The 17,526-nt window shown below is 47.3% G+C and overlaps 1 protein-coding gene across 1 annotated transcript in view; it reads right to left on the bottom strand.

The window, feature by feature from the left end:
* Positions 1 to 15,974: 15,974 nt before the first annotated feature.
* LOC138802839 (ras-like protein family member 11A-like) overlaps positions 15,975 to 17,526 on the bottom strand; it is a 41,865-nt gene continuing 40,313 nt past the window's right edge. Inside the window, exon 4 of the mRNA XM_069986536.1 lies at positions 15,975 to 17,161. Coding sequence (XP_069842637.1) covers positions 16,694 to 17,161 — 468 coding nt within the window. The 3' untranslated portion in view covers positions 15,975 to 16,693. The remainder of the gene's footprint in view (positions 17,162 to 17,526) is intronic.

The following is a 17,526-nucleotide window of genomic DNA, read 5'->3' as shown; positions in this document are numbered from 1 at the left end:
ATTCAGGATGTTCCTGCACCCGATACCTCTATATTGGCTGCAAAAACATTCTTTTTTTACTATTGATTTGCAGGCACCGTCGGGTGTGCCCGCAAATCAATTAGCCATTCACTTCAATGTAATGTGTGGCCGTCGATCAGCTATTATTTCCAGACGCTGTTTATTGAACAGCGTCCGGAAATGATAGGCAGGTACATTATTTTAACGCCCATTTTAAAGAGCGGGTGTTAACATAAAGCGCATGGACACATCGGGCAGCATTACATTGACTTCAGTGCAATGCCACCCTTGCAGTAAAGAATGGGCGCTGATTCCATTGCAATCAGCATCTGTTCTTTACTCAAAAATGACATTGTGTGAACATAGCCTAAATCTGTTAGTTGAATAATAAGTGCTATTTATGGCGGTCTGTATGGAGCAGCAGGTATAATCTCATAACACATGCTAATTCTGATGTCTTCCCTTTAACATTGCAGATGTTCCAGAGGACAGAGTAAACGATCCAAACAACCGCTATTGCCAAAGACCTGAAATCGTTCACCCATGGGTTTTGTAAATCAGACACCCCTTTAAAAGCTTGCATATTATTTATATTTACTGGTGATTTTTTGATTCCAGGTGGAATTCCTTATCCTAATAAAACAAATTCCGCTTTTTCCATTGGTTGCCAGGGAAAATAAACCCTAAATAAATAAAAAAGAATCCTGACTTTCATGTTACAGAGAAGTTCAGGAGGAGAAGCCAGTACAGAAAGAAAAGCTTTATTCATTTCTTGGCCCCGGCCTGTCTCTATCTTTTTGTTATCATTTTGATGATCTTTTTGCCATGTGTTATATATCACTTTTATATTTTTGTGCTGACTCAAAGTATTGGAATTAAAACCTTAGTGACCAGTCAGTATGATCTGTATGAACATGGCAACATCATCTGTCTGATCCACTGCCCACTTCAGGGATCCGGGAGCCGGAGAAGCAGCCAGGAGCGTGGACAGGTAATATATTAGCCCGGCAGCGGTGGGTTAAGTGGGCAGGGGCTACATTCTCGCATCAGAATGAAAATCAGTGGAGAGAATGTAGATTCATAGGAAATGACAGGACAGAGCAGCGCAGCGAATTTTGCTGCGGAACTCTCAGCGTGAAATCTGCTGCAATGCCGTATGTATGATACTGGCCTAAACCAGAATCTTGTGTAAAATGTTCCTGGTTCTGCCAGTTTTTAGACCAGGGTTATCATAGGGATAGTTGCAGGGACAGTGAGGCATAGTCATATCCTTTATTAGGTTTAGTGTTCAGGGTAAGATCTAAGCCAGTAGGAGGAGGATGGAAGTAGTGTGTGTGTGTGTGTGTGTAGGAGGAGGAGGATGGGGGTAGAGTGTGTGTGTAGGAGGAGGATGGGAGTAGTGTGTGTGTGTGTGTGTGTAGGAGGAGGAGGATGGGAGTAGTGTGTGTGTGTGTGTGTAGGAGGAGGAGGATGGGGGTAGTGTGTGTGTAGGAGGATGGGAGTAGTGTGTGTGTGTAGGAGGAGGAGGATGGGAGTAGTGTGTGTGTGTGTGTAGGAGGAGGAGGATGGGGGTAGTGTGTGTGTAGGAGGAGGAGGATGGGGGTAGTGTGTGTGTAGGAGGAGGAGGATGGGAGTAGTGTGTGTGTTTGTGTGTAGGAGGAGGAGGATGGGAGTAGTGTGTGTGTGTAGGAGGATGGGGGTAGTGTGTGTGTAGGAGGAGGAGGATGGTAGTAGTGTGTGTGTGTAGGAGGAGGAGGATGGGGTAGTGTGTGTGTAGGAGGAGGAGGATGGGGGTAGTGTTTGTGTGTGTGTGTGTGTGTAGGAGGATGGGGGTAGTGCGTGTGTAGGAGGAGGAGGATGGGGAAAGTGTGTGTGTAGGGGGAGGAGGATGGGGGTAGTGTGTGTGTGTGTAGGGGGAGGAGGATGGGGGTAGTGTGTGTGCGTGTGTAGGAGGATGGGGGTAGTGCGTGTGTAGGAGGAGGAGGATGGGGAAAGTGTGTGTGTAGGGGGAGGAGGATGGGGGTAGTGTGTGTGTGTGTGTAGGGGAGGAGGATGGGGGTAGTGTGTGTGCGGATGGGTCAGATGGGGGTAGTGTGTGTGTAGTGGGGTCAGATGGGGTAGTGTGTAGGGGGGCAGGTTTATTGTAGGCAGAGGGGGGAACTTTATTACTATGGTGGGTACAGTAGGTGCTATATTACTATATAGGGACATAGCAGTGGGGGGGCATTTTTACTATGGGGGACACAGCAGGGGGCAATATTACTATATTTGGGTGCACAGCAGGAGACATTACTACTATATGAGGGGCACAGCAGGAGGTAGTATTACTATGTGGGGTGCAGCAGGAGACATTATTACTATGTGGAAGCACAGCAGGGGACATTATTACTATATGGAGGCACAGCAGGAGATATTACTACTATATGAGGGGCACAGCAGGAGGCAGTATTACTATATGGGGGCACAGCAGGAGGTATTATTACTATATGGGGGCACAGCAGGGGACATTATTACTATATTTGGGTGCACAGCAGAGACATTATTACTATATGGTGGGCACAGCATTAGACATTACTATATGGGAGCAAAGCAGGGGACATAATTACTATATGGGGGCACAGTAGGGGCATTTAACAAAGTGGGATAGCACAGCAAGGAGCATTATTACTGTATTTGGGTGCACAGCAGGGGATATTCTATATGGGAATGCTGCACAGCAGGGGGGCTATTCTATATAGGGAGGATGCTGAGCAGGGGGGGCTATTCTATATAGGGATGCGGCACAACGGGGGGGGGGGCTATTCTATATGGGGATGCTGCACAACAGGGGGAGCTATTCGATATTGGGATGCTGCACAGCAGAGAGGATGCTGCACAACAGGGGGTATTCTGTATGGGAATGCTGAACAGCAGAGGGTATGCTATATGGTAAAGCTGCACAACAGGTGGTATTCTACATGGTAATGCTGCACAGCAGGAGGGAAGTTCTATATGGTGATGTTGCACAGCAGGGGGGATATTCAATATGGGGATGCTGCACAGCAGAGGGGGGCATATACTGTATTGGGTCTGATGCATGGGGGGCATATACTTTATAGTGTGTGTTGCACAGGGGGCCATATACTTCATAAGGACTGCTGCATGGGAACCTATACTATTTGGAGGCACAAGGTAGCACAGGTAGGGCATATAGGGCACAGAGGAGACCTAATCACTGTGTGTGCTGGAGCAAGGAGCCTAAAATGTTTTTCCTGGCAGATTCTGGAGAGAAGGGTTATGGCTGGGGCCGAATGGAAAAGAAAGAGAAACGTGAGTGACTCTGATCAGAGAAGACGTCAACTGTGAGTCACAATTTCAAATACTAGCCTATGTGATCGTCTGTTTTAAAAAAAAAAAAAAAGATATATATATGTGTGTGTAACGTCACTGCAGACTGCACATGCCCCGGATGTTTTAGGACCCTAGCAACGCCCCTGATTGTAATCCTTTTTCTTTATTCTTCTTCTTCCAGTTTGTCTCAATTTTCTGCAATACAGCCCGAACCACTTTGCACACAGACTCTATTTAAACTGCGTTTTGAAGCTCTCGGCGGTGACAGGTGTGCTAAGTATTTTTGGTTTCGATTGGATTTGTCTTTTTTAAGAAATTTACATTTAGGGTGCGTTCACACCTACAGGATCTGCAGCAGATTTGATGCTGTGTTCAGTTATTTAAATGAAATCTGCTGCAGAAAATCAGCTGCAGATCCTGTGGGTGTGAACGCACCATTAAAGACCAAACATTCCCCATAGAAATGAATGGTGGAATGTTCTGAAATTCAAATATCACACGGCACAGCCCTAACCAGCCAATTACAGCACATATGCAAATAGCTGAAATGTAGAAGCCTATAGAAACTCACAGGTACTTCACTCAATGTCTTAAAGGGACGGTACCGAACTCGCCTCTAAAGGACAAGTACCACATTTACTCTTAAAAGGCCAGTACTGAATTTGCTGGCCGTCACCCCGAATAACAGGAGACTGCCGCTCTCTTCTATGAGCTTTAGATTGTATGGACAGCCCCTCCCACTTCTCCCCGCGGCCCCCTGCTTGATGACAGTGCATCTAATAGCACCAACAGCGAGTAGGGAACGAGGAGACTTGCTCTGAAATATCAGGCTGTCTAGTACGGCCCTTAGACTTCAAGTGTAACCACATTGCATTTTAGCATTGTTCCTCTACTGTGACTTGTTTACAGTGGTGCCTTGGATTACAAGTATAATTTGCTCGGGGATCATGCTTGTAATCCAAATCAGAGGGTCAGAGTACAGTGCTGTAGACCCCAAGATGCAGACCATGCCCCTCCGCCGCTACCCCTCCTAGCCAGTACAGGGAGCTCTTAAACCAAGTAACAATTTTGAAACTGTGATTTCTTCTTGCAAAACGCTCTCAATCCAAGTTACTCTTAAACCAAGGTACCACTGTATTATACTATTAAACAAATAAGTATTATCCATTACCTACATTATATTTTGACATCATTATACCATTGACATCATTGCATGTATTACATCTGTGCTGTAGAATGCTGGCATCACTCATTTACTAAAACATCAATATAACATCATTCATATGAAGCGAAGTGTGAATTCTCCTTGTATTTTGTTGCCACTATATGAATTATAATATATTTATGTGAACTAAACCCTTTTATTGTGATAGCATTTCTGTACCGTGACCTTACTTTGAGGTTTGTCCCAATATTACAACATTGCATGGAGATTCTTAAACTTGTATATTACTGCACACATTCTTTTTCTGCATTCTGGCATCATTGTGTACGAGAACACTTAGATAGTGTACATGGACGCCCAATAAGAATAGATACAGTATTACACATGACATGTACAAGCTTCCCTGATAAGTAGGAAAAACTGGACACATCTGGAGACCTGGAAAAGAGTCAACAATGACCTAACAGCGAAAACCCTCAGTATCGGGGAATCAAGTATACAACATCCTGGACAGTTCTACATAGAGATCAAGATTGGAGAGTACAGGATGTTCTGATAAAGTTATGAGACTTCTTAGGACAGGTCTTATGTGTACAGATGTACTGTACACTCAATGGCTGGAAATATAAGTCCTTAAAGCTGCAGGGTACAATGGTGAGAAAGAGGGAGAGAGATGAGCATGGCTCCTCCTTCTCCCTGACAGATAAAATCACTGCTGAATCTCATTGAAAAAAAAATAATGTACTCAAAAATGTAAGATTGCTGCAAAAGTGCCTCCCTTGCTGCCCTAAGAAGCACATGAAGACATTTGCCAATTTGCCACACCTTGAGACTGGACTGGACTGAGAGAAGCAGGATGGGTGTTTCAACGAAGTGTCCACCATTTAGGTTGTTTTGACCAAGCTGTTCAGAGGTGTTGGGAGCCGTGGTTATGTGAGGGCATGTAAACACCCCAAACAGGTTCCAGACGGCCCAGAGAGATCACCAGTAAAGAGGATGGTTTAATCCTCTGCCAAGCACCAGCAGCTCCCCCAGTTTCCTTGTCCACCATCCAGACACAGGCACGTTCATTACACATCCCTACCTCAGCCTGAATTATTGGCAGATGCTTAGCAGAAAGAAATTTGGTGACATGACGGCGATTACAAGCCCTCTAACTGACAGCTAGCCAACATCACCTTCATTTCCCGTGGTGTGAAAGAGTAACATGGACTGCTAAACACTGGAACCAAATCCAGGTTCTGCTTGATTTTTAGATGATGGCTGGGTTCAAGTATCAAGGCCTTGTTATAGCGCTTCAATCCTGAATTTGTTGTCAAGCAACACAATGCCCCAATTGCTGGTGTGATGATCTGAGCAGCCATTGCAATAGACAGCTAGCTATCCCTAGAAGTGATAGGAGGGACACCTTCTCTGCCTGCTTGTTTGCCACTGTGCGACAAGTAGAGTGATAGTACCTGGAGGTTATGTATCAGATTCATTGTGCCATTTTTTTTTAGTGTGTTTTACAACTATTTTTCCCTGCAGATTCATCAGGTGCTGTTGTCTTTTCCCCCCTATTTTGTGCCTAGAAGTATTTCAGCGATAGAAAGGCCTGGCAGCCCAATGCAATCCCATTATATGAATGACAGGTGCATATTACCCCACACAGGGGCGTAACTAGAAATGGTTGGGCCCAGTGGCGTAGCCACCGTGGTCGCGGGGGTCGCCGCCGCGACCGGGCCCGCCACAAGGGGGGCCCACGGGGCCCCCCGATCAATCACTCTTGTGACCGCAAGCATTGTTTTGCTTGCGGTCACAAGAGTCTGGCTCCGTCTCTCCCACGGCTGCTGCGCGGCTGCCGGGGGTGTCGCGTCTTACCCCCGGCAGCGCGCGCATCCCAGAACTCCCTGCGCGCCTTGGGCCCTGACTTCCGGTTTCCGGCGCGCAGGGAGTTCTGGGATGCGAGCGCTGCCGGGGATAAGACGCGACACCCCCGGCAGCCGCGCAGCAGCCGGGGACAGAAGTGAGGATCAACGTGGGAGCGCGATGTCAGGTGAGTTAAGTTTTGTTTTTTTTATCAGCCTGTACGGGTGGGGGGAAAGGAGGGGGGCATCTATGAGGGTGGGGGGGAAGGAGGGGGGCATCTATGAGGGTGGGGGGGAAGGAGGGGGCCATCTATGAGGGTGGGGGGGAAGGAGGGGGCCATCTATGAGGGTGGGGGGGAAGGAGGGGGCCATCTATGAGGGTGGGGGGGAAGGAGGGGGCCATCTATGAGGGTGGGGGAAAAGGAGGGGGCCATCTATGAGGGTGGGGGGGAAGGAGGGGGCCATCTATGAGGGTGGGGGGGAAGGAGGGGGCCATCTATGAGGGTGGGGGGGAAGGAGGGGGCCATCTATGAGGGTGGGGGGAAAGGAGGGGGCCATCTATGAGGGTGGGGGGAAAGGAGGGGGCCATCTATGAGGGTGGGGGGAAAGGAGGGGGCCATCTATGAGGGTGGGGGGAAAGGAGGGGGCCATCTATGAGGGTGGGGGGAAAGGAGGGGGCCATCTATGAGGGTGGGGGGAAAGGAGGGGGCCATCTATGAGGGTGGGGGGGAAGGAGAGGGGCATTTATGAGGGTGGGGGGGAAGAGGGGGCCATTTATGAGGGTGGGGGGAAAGAGGGGGGCCATCTATGAGGGTGGGGGGGAAGGAGGGGGCCATCTATGAGGGTGGGGGGAAAGAGGAGCCATCTATGAGGGTGGGGGGGGGGAAGGGGACCATCTATAAGGGAGGGAGGAAGGGGACCATCTATAAAGGGGGGGAAAGGGGACCATCTATAAGGGAGGGGGGGGAAGGGGACCATCTATAACGGAGGGGGGGGGAAGGGGACCATCTATAAGGGAGGGTGGGGGGAGAGGGGGCCATCCATAAGGGAGGGTGAGGAGAGAGGGGGCCATCCATAAGGGAGGGTGGGGGGAGAGGGGACCATCCATAAGGGAGGGTGGGGGGAGAGGGGACCATCCATAAGGGAGGGTGAGGAGAGAGGGGGCCATCTATAAGGGAGGGGGTAGAGGGGGCCATCTATAAGGGAGGGTGGGGGGAGAGGGGACCATCCATAAGGGAGGGTGAAGAGAGAGGGGGCCATCTATAAGGGAGGGGGTAGAGGGGGCCATCTATAAGGGAGGGGGTAGAGGGGGCCATCTATTTGGGGGGGGGCAACATAGGGGGAGAGGGAATACACAGAGGGGGGCATATATTATTAGGAGGTCACATAGAGTCAGGGCTACCCACTAAATGAGGGTGTAAAGGGGACAGTACAGATGTGCAGTGTGTATAGAGATGAGGATGGTGCCAGAGTGTGGAGCCTAATATATCTGTCTGTCAGATTCTGTGGATTCGTGGCTCGGAAAAGTTCTCATAACGGCCCAGGACGGATGGAGAAGATGATGAAAAGGAAAGAACTCCGATCAGAAAAGACGTCTCCTGTGAGTCACCTGATATAACTGCACAGTAATGTATATGGTGTATAGAACCTGTGTAGAGCTGGGGCCACCTCTATATGACTGGATGAGGTGATTTAGTGTACTGGATTTGGTCAGTAACAATATGGTGGTGATGGTTGTGGTTGTGGTGTGGCAGTAATGTTTCCTCCCTATATACTGGTATTACTGGTAATATTGGTCTCAGTATACAGGATTTGGTCGGTAACAGTATGGCGGTAATAGGTAATATCTGTCTTGGTGTGTGTGTGTGTGTGTATATATATATATATATATACATACAGTGGTACCTTGGTTTAAGAGTAACTTCGTTTAAGAGCGTTTTGGTTTAAGAGCTCACAGTTTTTCAAAATTGTGACTTGGTTTAAGAACATTGCTTTGGTTTAAGAACTTCCTGTATTGGGTGGGAGCGCGAGTGGAGAAGGGGCATGGCCTGCATAGCGGGGTCTACAGCACTGTACTCTAAACACCTTCCAAATTATAGCAGATCCCCTTCAGGCTGGGGCTTACATCAGGGGACAGGACTGTGGGGGGGGGGTAATCTCTCCATAGCTGTAATCCCTCTCTCCCCGGATAGAGAGTGCTCCATGTATGTGCCCACATCTGTACTGCTCATTCCTTCATGCTCCCTGCAGTCTCTGTCAGCCCTTGTGTTTCCCATCCTCTCCATTACTGTACAGTACAGAATAATAAATATATTTGGGGTGTGGAACCAATTGTCTGCATTTACATGATTTCTTATAGGAAAATTTGCTTTGGTTTAAGAGTGGATTTGGATTACAAGCACGGTCCTGGAACGAATTATGCTCATAATCCAAGGCACCACTGTGTGTATATATATATATATCTATATATATCTATATATATATATATATATATATATATATATATATATATATACACACACACACACACACACAACAATAGCATCACTTGGTCGTGAAAGGAGGGGGGGGGGGGGCCCAAGTTGGCCTCTCGCACCAGGGCCCAGGAGACATTAGCTACGCCCCTGGTTGGGCCCCATAGCAAACTTTTAATTGGGGCCCCCCCCCTCAACCGACCACTACGCCGTCAACGCACCCAGCTCTACACAGGGTCTGTACTACATATAAATTACAGTGCAAATATATTTAGTGACTCACAGGGGACTTCTCCTCTCATCGGAGTTCTTCCCTTTTCATCTTCTTCTCCATCCGTCCTGGGCCATTATGAGAACTTCTCCGAGCTACGAATCCACAGAATCTGCCAGACAGACATATTAGGCTCCTCACTCTGGCACCATCCTAATCTCTATACACACTGCCCATCTGTTTTGGCCCCTTTAAGCCCTCTTTCAGTGGGTAGCCCTGGCTCCTTATAGATGGTCCCTTGTTCAGTCATCCACATAGATGGCCCTGTGTGCATCTACTATAGTAGAGAGCCCCTCTGTGTTTATAGTAGATGACAACCTCTGTGCATCCCCTATACCAGGGGTAGGGAACCTCGGCTCTCCAGCTGTTGCAAAACTACAACTCCCATCATGTGTAGACAGTCAAAGCTAAAGCTGTAGTTTTTAAACAGCTGGAGAGCCAAGGTTCCCTATCCCTGCCCTGTAGTATATGGCCCCCTCTGTGTAGTCCCCTTATAGATGACCCCTCTGTTTAGTCCACTAAAATAGATACCCCCCCTCTCTGCGCATGCCCTATTATATACATCCCGCAGTGTAGTTACCCTTCTAGATGCCTCCTCTGTGACGTCCTCCTTATAGATTGCCCCCTGTGTTGTTCCCCTTACAAATGGCCCCCAGTGTTGTCCCTCCTCCATAGGCAGCACCCAGTGTTGTTCCCCTTACAAATGGCCCCTAGTATTGTCCCTCCCCCATAGGCAACCCCCAGTGTTGTGCCTCCCCCATAGGCAGCACCCAGTGTTGTGCCTCCCCCATAGGCAGCACCCAGTGTTGTGCCTCCCCCATAGGCAGCACCCAATGTTGTCCCTCCCCCATAGGCAGCACCCAGTGTTGTCCCTCCCCCATAGGCAGCGCCCAGTGTTTTCCCTCCCCCATAGGCAGTCTCCAGTGTTGTCCCTCCCCCATAGGCAGTCTCCAGTGTTGTCCCTCCACCATAGGCAGCCACCAGTGTTTTCCCTTCCCCATAGGCAGCCCCCAGTTTTGTTCCTCCCCCATAGGCAGCCCCCAGTGTTGTCCCTCCCCCATAGGCAGCCCCCAGTGTTGTCCCTCCCCCATATATATAGCTCCCAGTGTTGTCCCTCCCCATATATATAGCCCCCAGTGTTTTCCCTCCCCCATATATATAGCCCCAAGTGTTGTCCCTCCCCCATATATATATAGCTCCCAGTGTTGTGCCTCCCCCATATATAGCCCCCAGTGTTGTGCCTCCCCCATATATAGCCCCCAGTGTTGTGCCTCCCCATATATGTAGCCCCCAATGTTGAGCCTCCCCCATATAGCCCCCAGTGTTGTCCCTCCCCCATATATATAACCCCCAGTGCTGTGCCTCCCCCATATATATTGCCCCCAGTGCTGTGCCTCCCCCATATATACAGCCCCCAGTGCTGTGCCTCCCCACATATATACAGCCCCCAGTATTGTGCATCCCCCATATATATATATAGCCCGCAGTGCTATGCCTACCCCATATGTATAGCCCCCAGTGCTGTGCCCCCCCATATATATAGCCCCCAGTACTGTCCCTCCCCCATATATACAGCCCCCAGTGCTGTGCCTCCCCCATATATATAGCCCCCAGTGCTGTGCCTCCCCTATATATACAGCCTATAAATACAGCCCCAAGTGATTTCCCTCCCCCATATATACAGCCCCCAGTGCTGTGCCTTCCCCATATATATAGCCCCCAGTGCTGTCCCTCCCCCATATATACAGCCCCCAGTGCTGTGCCTCCCCCATATATATATACAGCCCCCAGTGCTGTGCCTCCCCCATATATATATATATACAGCCCCCAGTGCTGTGCCTCCCCCATATATATATACAGCCCCCAGTATTGTGCATCCCCCATATATATATATACATATATACAGCCCATAGTGCTGTACATCCCCTATATATATATATATATATATACAGCCCCTAGTGCTGTGCATCCCATATATATATATATATATATATATATATATATATACAGCCCCTAGTGCTGTGCATCCCATATATATATATATATATATATATATATACAGCCCCTAGTGCTGTGCATCCCCCATATATACAGCCCCTAGTGCTGTGCATCCCCCACATATATACAGCCCCTAGTGCTGTGCATCCCCATATATATATATATATATATATATATATATATACAGCCCCTAGTGCTGTGCATCCCCCATATATATATATATATATATATACAGCCCCTAGTGCTGTGCATCCCCCATATATATATATATACACAGCCCCTAGTGCTGTGCATCCCCCATATATATACAGCCCCCAGTGTTCCCCTCTGATAAAAATAAAAAAACTCACAACTCACCTAACCACACGATCCCCCGTCAGTTGCAGGTCTCTTCTTCTCTCTTCATCTGCACCCGACAGATCAGCAGCTTCCAGGCGAAGTCCCGGGCAGCGCCACCGCTGAGCTCAGTGTGCACCGCGGTGGCTGGGACTTCCGGTACAGGGTGCGCGTCACTTTCTGTACCGGAAGTCCCAGCCGCCACGACGCACACTGACCTCAGTGATGTCGCTGCCCGGGACTTCGCCTGGAAGCTGCTGATCTGTTGGGGGCGGGGGCAACTCTCTTGTGATCGCAAGCAAAATGCTGCTTGCGGTCACAAGAGTGAATGACAGGCCTATGGCTTCTCGCGCTGTCAATCAGAACACTGAACACCCGGGAGGCCCGGGAGGCCACCGGGTGTTGTAGGCAGTAAGCTCCGGGGGCCCAGGCCACGGGCCCCCCGGTGCTAGGGGCCCCGTAGCAGCCGCTACGGCTGCTACGGCGGTGGTTCCGCCCCTGACCCCACACTAGGTGAGTCCAATCCCCTAATTGGCAGCACCACAACTGATTATGTTCATCAAACTATGTAATTTAAAAAAAAAAACATGATCTATGAGCCTCATAGTTTTTATGAACTACCGTGAGGAGTGTGGATAGTACAAGTGAACCACATGGTTAAATGCTAGGGCTGTGTTCCCACAATGTCATGTGTCTGCCATTGATTTAGTATTGCTGCATATTTCAAAGAAGGAATCTATGTAATTGATTTATGGCCCTTTCTGCACCATGCTTCTTCTCTTTCCATAATTTCTTTCTCTTCTCAGGAACTCAGGAAGAAAATGAAGAGGATATATAGTGCCACTTCTTTCTCACAGAAACCTGGCAGGAAATTACTATTTGAGTTTGCTGCAGTTTTTCATCCAATTGCAGGGCTCCTTTTTGGAGGCATGGCTGGTGGGAAAGGGTTTCAATTTATGTGAATACTCACATACAGTATTTTGTATGAATATCTTGAGCACAGGAGGTCCTAAAGAGTGGAAAAGCTAAAGCCACCGTTTTTTAAAGGGGTTATCCAGCGTGGGGGCACTTTTTTGGGGGGACCGGGGAGGAGGTGGCTGAAATAAAAGACGTCCACTCACCTCCCCGGTTCCAGCGGCGGGTCACTCATCGCGATTTTCCGGTCCCCGGTTCCCTCAGTGAAGGAGGCGGGATCCGAGCGGACTTCAAACAGATCCCGCCTCCTTCACTGAGTGGCTGAGCGGCCCTAAAACGTAGCGACTCGGGCGGTGTCAGACACCTGGAAGCGGCTGGGAACCGGAGTGACCCGCCGCTGGAACCGGGGAGGTTAGTGGATGTCTTTTATTTCAGCCACCTCCTCCCTGGTCCCCCCAGAAAGTGCCCCTACGCTGGAGTACCCCTTTAAAGAGGACCTGTCACCCCCCCGTGCCGGGGTGACAGTCTCCCGACCCCCCGTTACAGCCCCCTATACTCACCTGATCCCGCCGGGTCCCGCTTTTGGATCCGGTCGGGTCACGGAGATATCAGCTCCCGAAGCCTGGCGCGCGCTGACAGGAGAGTCCGACGCTCATAGAGAATGAATGAGGAGTCCGATGCTCCGTCATTCTCTATGGGCATCGGACTCTCCTGGCTTCGGGAGCTGATATCTCCGTGACCTGACCGGATCCAAAAGCGGGACCCGGCGTGATCAGGTGAGTATAGGGGGCTGTAACGGGGGGTCGGGAGCCTGTCACCCCGGCACAGGGGGTGACAGGTCTCCTTTAATATACGTTGCATGTTGCACCCCCCCTACAATATGCCTCTTTCTATGGCATATACATAAGTGGCGTATGACATATACTCTTTGCATGGCATATACATAAATGGCATATAACATATACCCTTTGTATGGCATAAATTTGAAAGGAAGTTATGGAGGCTGGAGGTACAGCCATGCAGGAGGTGCGGGACTTCACTGGTGCTGGACGGCAACAGATGTAGATCACTACTGAACTAATAGGTAGAAAATAATAACTTTATTGCAAGGATTGTGCGTTTCGAGGCTTTGCCTCTTTGTCAGATTGTACTGATCGGCTCATAGCACGACCACCCAAGGTGAGTGGCTTTGAAGCCACTATTTTAACCTTATTCCTTGAGTTTGCGGTAATACACTATGGGGGAGATTCATGAAAGGGTGTAAATATACACCTGGTGTAAACTGCCCCCAGCAACCAATCACAGCTCAGCTTTCAGCTCTGGTAAAATATAAGAGGAGCTGTGATTGGTTGCTGTGGGCAGTTTGCACCAGGTGTATATTTACACCCTTTCATAAATGTCCCCCTATGTGTGCCCCCGGAGTTTTCTAATCTTTTCAGTTGCATATATTTGAAAGGAGGGTACAGAACCTTGATGAACCTCTACAAAGTGCCTGAAGGCTCCTGATAAGGTCCTACCTGCTTGGTGTTGGATGTCATTTAAGTGTTCACATGCTGGGATTTTCAGTTTTCTGGTGGTACATCCCATATATATATATATATATATATATATATATATATATATATATATATGGGATGTTCCGTTCCGGGACCCCCATCGGGCATTGAGATCTCCGGATGCCGCTTAAGTCACTGATTGGCTCAGTGGTCTGTCCATCAGTCGGGACGGGCATTTTCCCATCGTCACAACTCGCAGGAAAATGTCTTTCGGCAGGGGTCAGATGGCGTTTTTTTGCAAGAAATTGATGAAAAAAAACTGGATGCATTTGTGTGCATCCGTTTTTCCATTGACTTCCATTGTAAAAAAAAAAAAACAGATCAAATCGGATAAGTTTTTTTTGACGGACACAAAAATGTTGCTGACACTACTTTTGTGTCTGTTAAAAAAAAACGGATCCGTTTTGATCCGTATTTTTTACAATGGAAGTCAATGGAAAAACGGATCAAAATGGATGCACACAAATGCATCCGTTTTTTTCATCTGTTTTTTTTGCAAAAAAACGGAGGAAAAAAATGGATTGAAAAAACGCAGTGTGAACCTAGCCTAAGCAATGCTTCATTGTTACTCTCTCCCCTGCCACCTGTGGCCAGACTCCTTTAATTTCTTCCATTGTTGGATAATGACTGGCTGAGAAGGCAGGACCTATACAAGGGCTATACAATCTATGACAAGACAGTGGGGGAGGTTTCTGCTGCAGCCACTTATCTCACAGGAAGAGGAGGATAGTGAGGAAGGGAAGGTCAATGGGGGATGACTAATATCCTAATTTATTTTAAAACATATCTGCTTTATTTGCAATATAAGACAAAATATGATCAAATAAAAGAGAATGGTTATTGGTAAAATTGATGTACCTGTTTTTGTGTGAATTCATTTCCTTCTGTTTGTAAGTTGGACCAGCAATAATAGAGCATTGTACACACTACAGAACACTTAATATGTCATGTAATCTGTTTTATTATAAAGTGGTCAATAACATTTGTACATAGAAAAATAGTGATATAACATCACTGATACTGTTTCTGTAGCGTGATTCTGCTAGGAAGTAATCTTTAAGATGTAGGAGAAATTTCCACCACCAAATCAACCTAAGCACTAATATTTCTTTGTTAAAGGTACAATTGTGTTCTTTTTACTTATCAGCTCATTAACCTCTGCCAGGAGGCTTTTCTACAAATCTACTACTTATAAAGTAGAGTACCAGCATTCAGAAATATAGAAAAAAAACTGTGCTGCCTAGTATAAATCCATGACCTGCACATATTACAGACAGCAATGTAGTGCACAGATCACACACATAGGAGAAGGCACCATGTAATGTCATATAAAGCCAGCAAACCATAGACACCATTCCTCAGTGTGCAGGTGGTATTGCAGCTCTGTTTCATTAATGTGAATGGTGTTGTAATACCGCACACAACCTGAGGAGAGGTGTTGCATACAGTTGTTGTATGGCCCATAACACTTCTGAGCCCATAACACTTCTGAGATTTAGGGGGACAGTTATGAACCTTGGGCCCATGGTGTACGCCAGGGAGAAGGCGCAGATTCGCTCCTTCTTCCTGGCATAAATCATGATACAAACTGCAGTTGCACCAGGCACAGGCCCAGCTGGGTTTACTAAGTGGTGTGTGCCTCTTTGTGAATCCGGCCAGGAAAAGGGGCAGGGCATAATTTAAGACCGTTGCACTCGTACAACGGTCTTAATAAATGTGTCCCTTAGCCCTATGTTAACCTTTTTTTATCACTGGACCTTCCCATAGCAGAGAAGCAAGAAACTCCTTGCTCCTCCTGAGTTCCTGCCTTAGCGGTGGTACTGCTGACTGTCAGCAGTACCATTACTCTGTCAGAGGGTGACATATCACATACACAGTGGCATACAGTTCAGGTCTCCATCAGAGATATATGCACATGAAGGACTCCAAAAATCACCAATAATCTTACCTTACACGTTCTGCACATTTTTTTTTTTTTTTTTTTTAATAAAGACAGCAAGTAAGTTTAAATGTCTTCAAATTTGTTGAGTAAATCTGATGGATATGTTGGAAGTTACTAAAATTGTAATCAGCAGATGTAAGCACAAGTTGCAGAATGAGGCTATGTTCACACAACCTACTTTTTATGAAACGACTGTCCGTTGTTTTCATAATGCAATAATTGGCATTAAAGTCAAAGCAAACAATGGCCGTTGTTTCACACAATGTATTGAACAATGGCCATTGTTTGTCGGCCATCGATATAATGTTCATGTCATTTATTTCCAGCCGCTGTCTATACACTTCAATGCATTTTTTCATTTAAAACAATGGCCATTTTTGCACGTTGTATGAACAAAGCCCAAATCTGGATGCCTGGATATTTATTGCTATCAAATGTTTAATTTAATTTGTTTATAAACTCTAGAAGTCATAGGCAACCCACTTCTTCTCCTGATCATAGAATCAGGTCATTCATAGGGAAAGACTGGCCTATACATGACCTGCCCTATGTCATTATCATATAGTGAACTGATATAATGGTTAATATCACTCCACAAAATGGCTGTCTGAACTATATGTATGTAATAGGTATGCTTTAAATATAGCTGAATAAACAGTGGAACAAAGTTAGAACAAAGTGAAACAAAGTTAGACTTAGATTTTCCCATTCCTCATATAATATGAGCCATTTTGTTGTAAACCATAAATGTGGGATGACACAAATTGTTTCCAGCGCAATTTGTAGAGACAAATAAGGTTGATTTGCTTAATACAGTATATATGAAATGTAATAGTTCACATGTGCAATCTGGTAGTGGTCATAGGGTAGGAGTAGATTTGACTTTGGAGGATAACACTTGTTTAAAACGTCTTTTCAGGTCCTGCATGTTAGGAGACCTAGGACGCACAAGATGAAGCCCTCTTCGTTTTTCTCCATTACAACTGAAAATCATCTTTCCAACCTCCTGGCAAAGCTGGTAGAATGCTCCATATACACCTTCATAATTTTCTCTGGCAGATACTTCAGCATATGTGCCGGTTAGTTCATTGGCAAGTTGGAGCCCCTCATCAGATTCCACCTGCCGGGCCCTCAGTAGGTCGGCTTTGTTTCCTACCAGAAGAACTGGGATTTTGGTGTTTGGGTGTATTTTCCGTAAGTGCTGGTATAGCGGCCTAATTACACGGTAACTATTGTAGTCTGTGATTGAAAACACAAGAACGAAGCCATCTGCCCAGTAAATGGATCGGTTGATTTGCTCCTGGCAACAAATACTGTCTGCATCTTCCTGTGAAAGCAAGAAAAATACATATTTAGCAAATGAAAAAAATGTTGCACTATCTTTCATACGCGGTGTGTGCTTTCCTACTGCGTATTTAGCAATGCTGACCCTGGAGGTTCTTTAGGCAACCACCATGAGAGTTAAAGGGGAACTATCAGCAGGTTAGATGAATCAGCGGGGCGCCTATCCGCACGTGTCATAGATACCATTCTATGGCCGGCGGATTCAGCAGCGGAATCGGCCCGGCCATAGAATGGTGTCTATGGAGCTGGCGGATATGTGTGCCGCCGCAAATGGGTAGAGCTTATCCGTGTGGATTCCGTAGTGTGAACCTACCCTTAGGCCATGTGCACATGGCCGCAGCAAATGTC

Source organism: Dendropsophus ebraccatus, chromosome 10 (assembly GCF_027789765.1).
Source record: "Dendropsophus ebraccatus isolate aDenEbr1 chromosome 10, aDenEbr1.pat, whole genome shotgun sequence".
Classification (NCBI taxonomy): domain Eukaryota; kingdom Metazoa; phylum Chordata; class Amphibia; order Anura; family Hylidae; genus Dendropsophus; species Dendropsophus ebraccatus.
The sequence above is the reverse complement of the archived record's forward strand: the minus strand, read 5'-3'. Positions and strand labels throughout refer to the sequence as shown.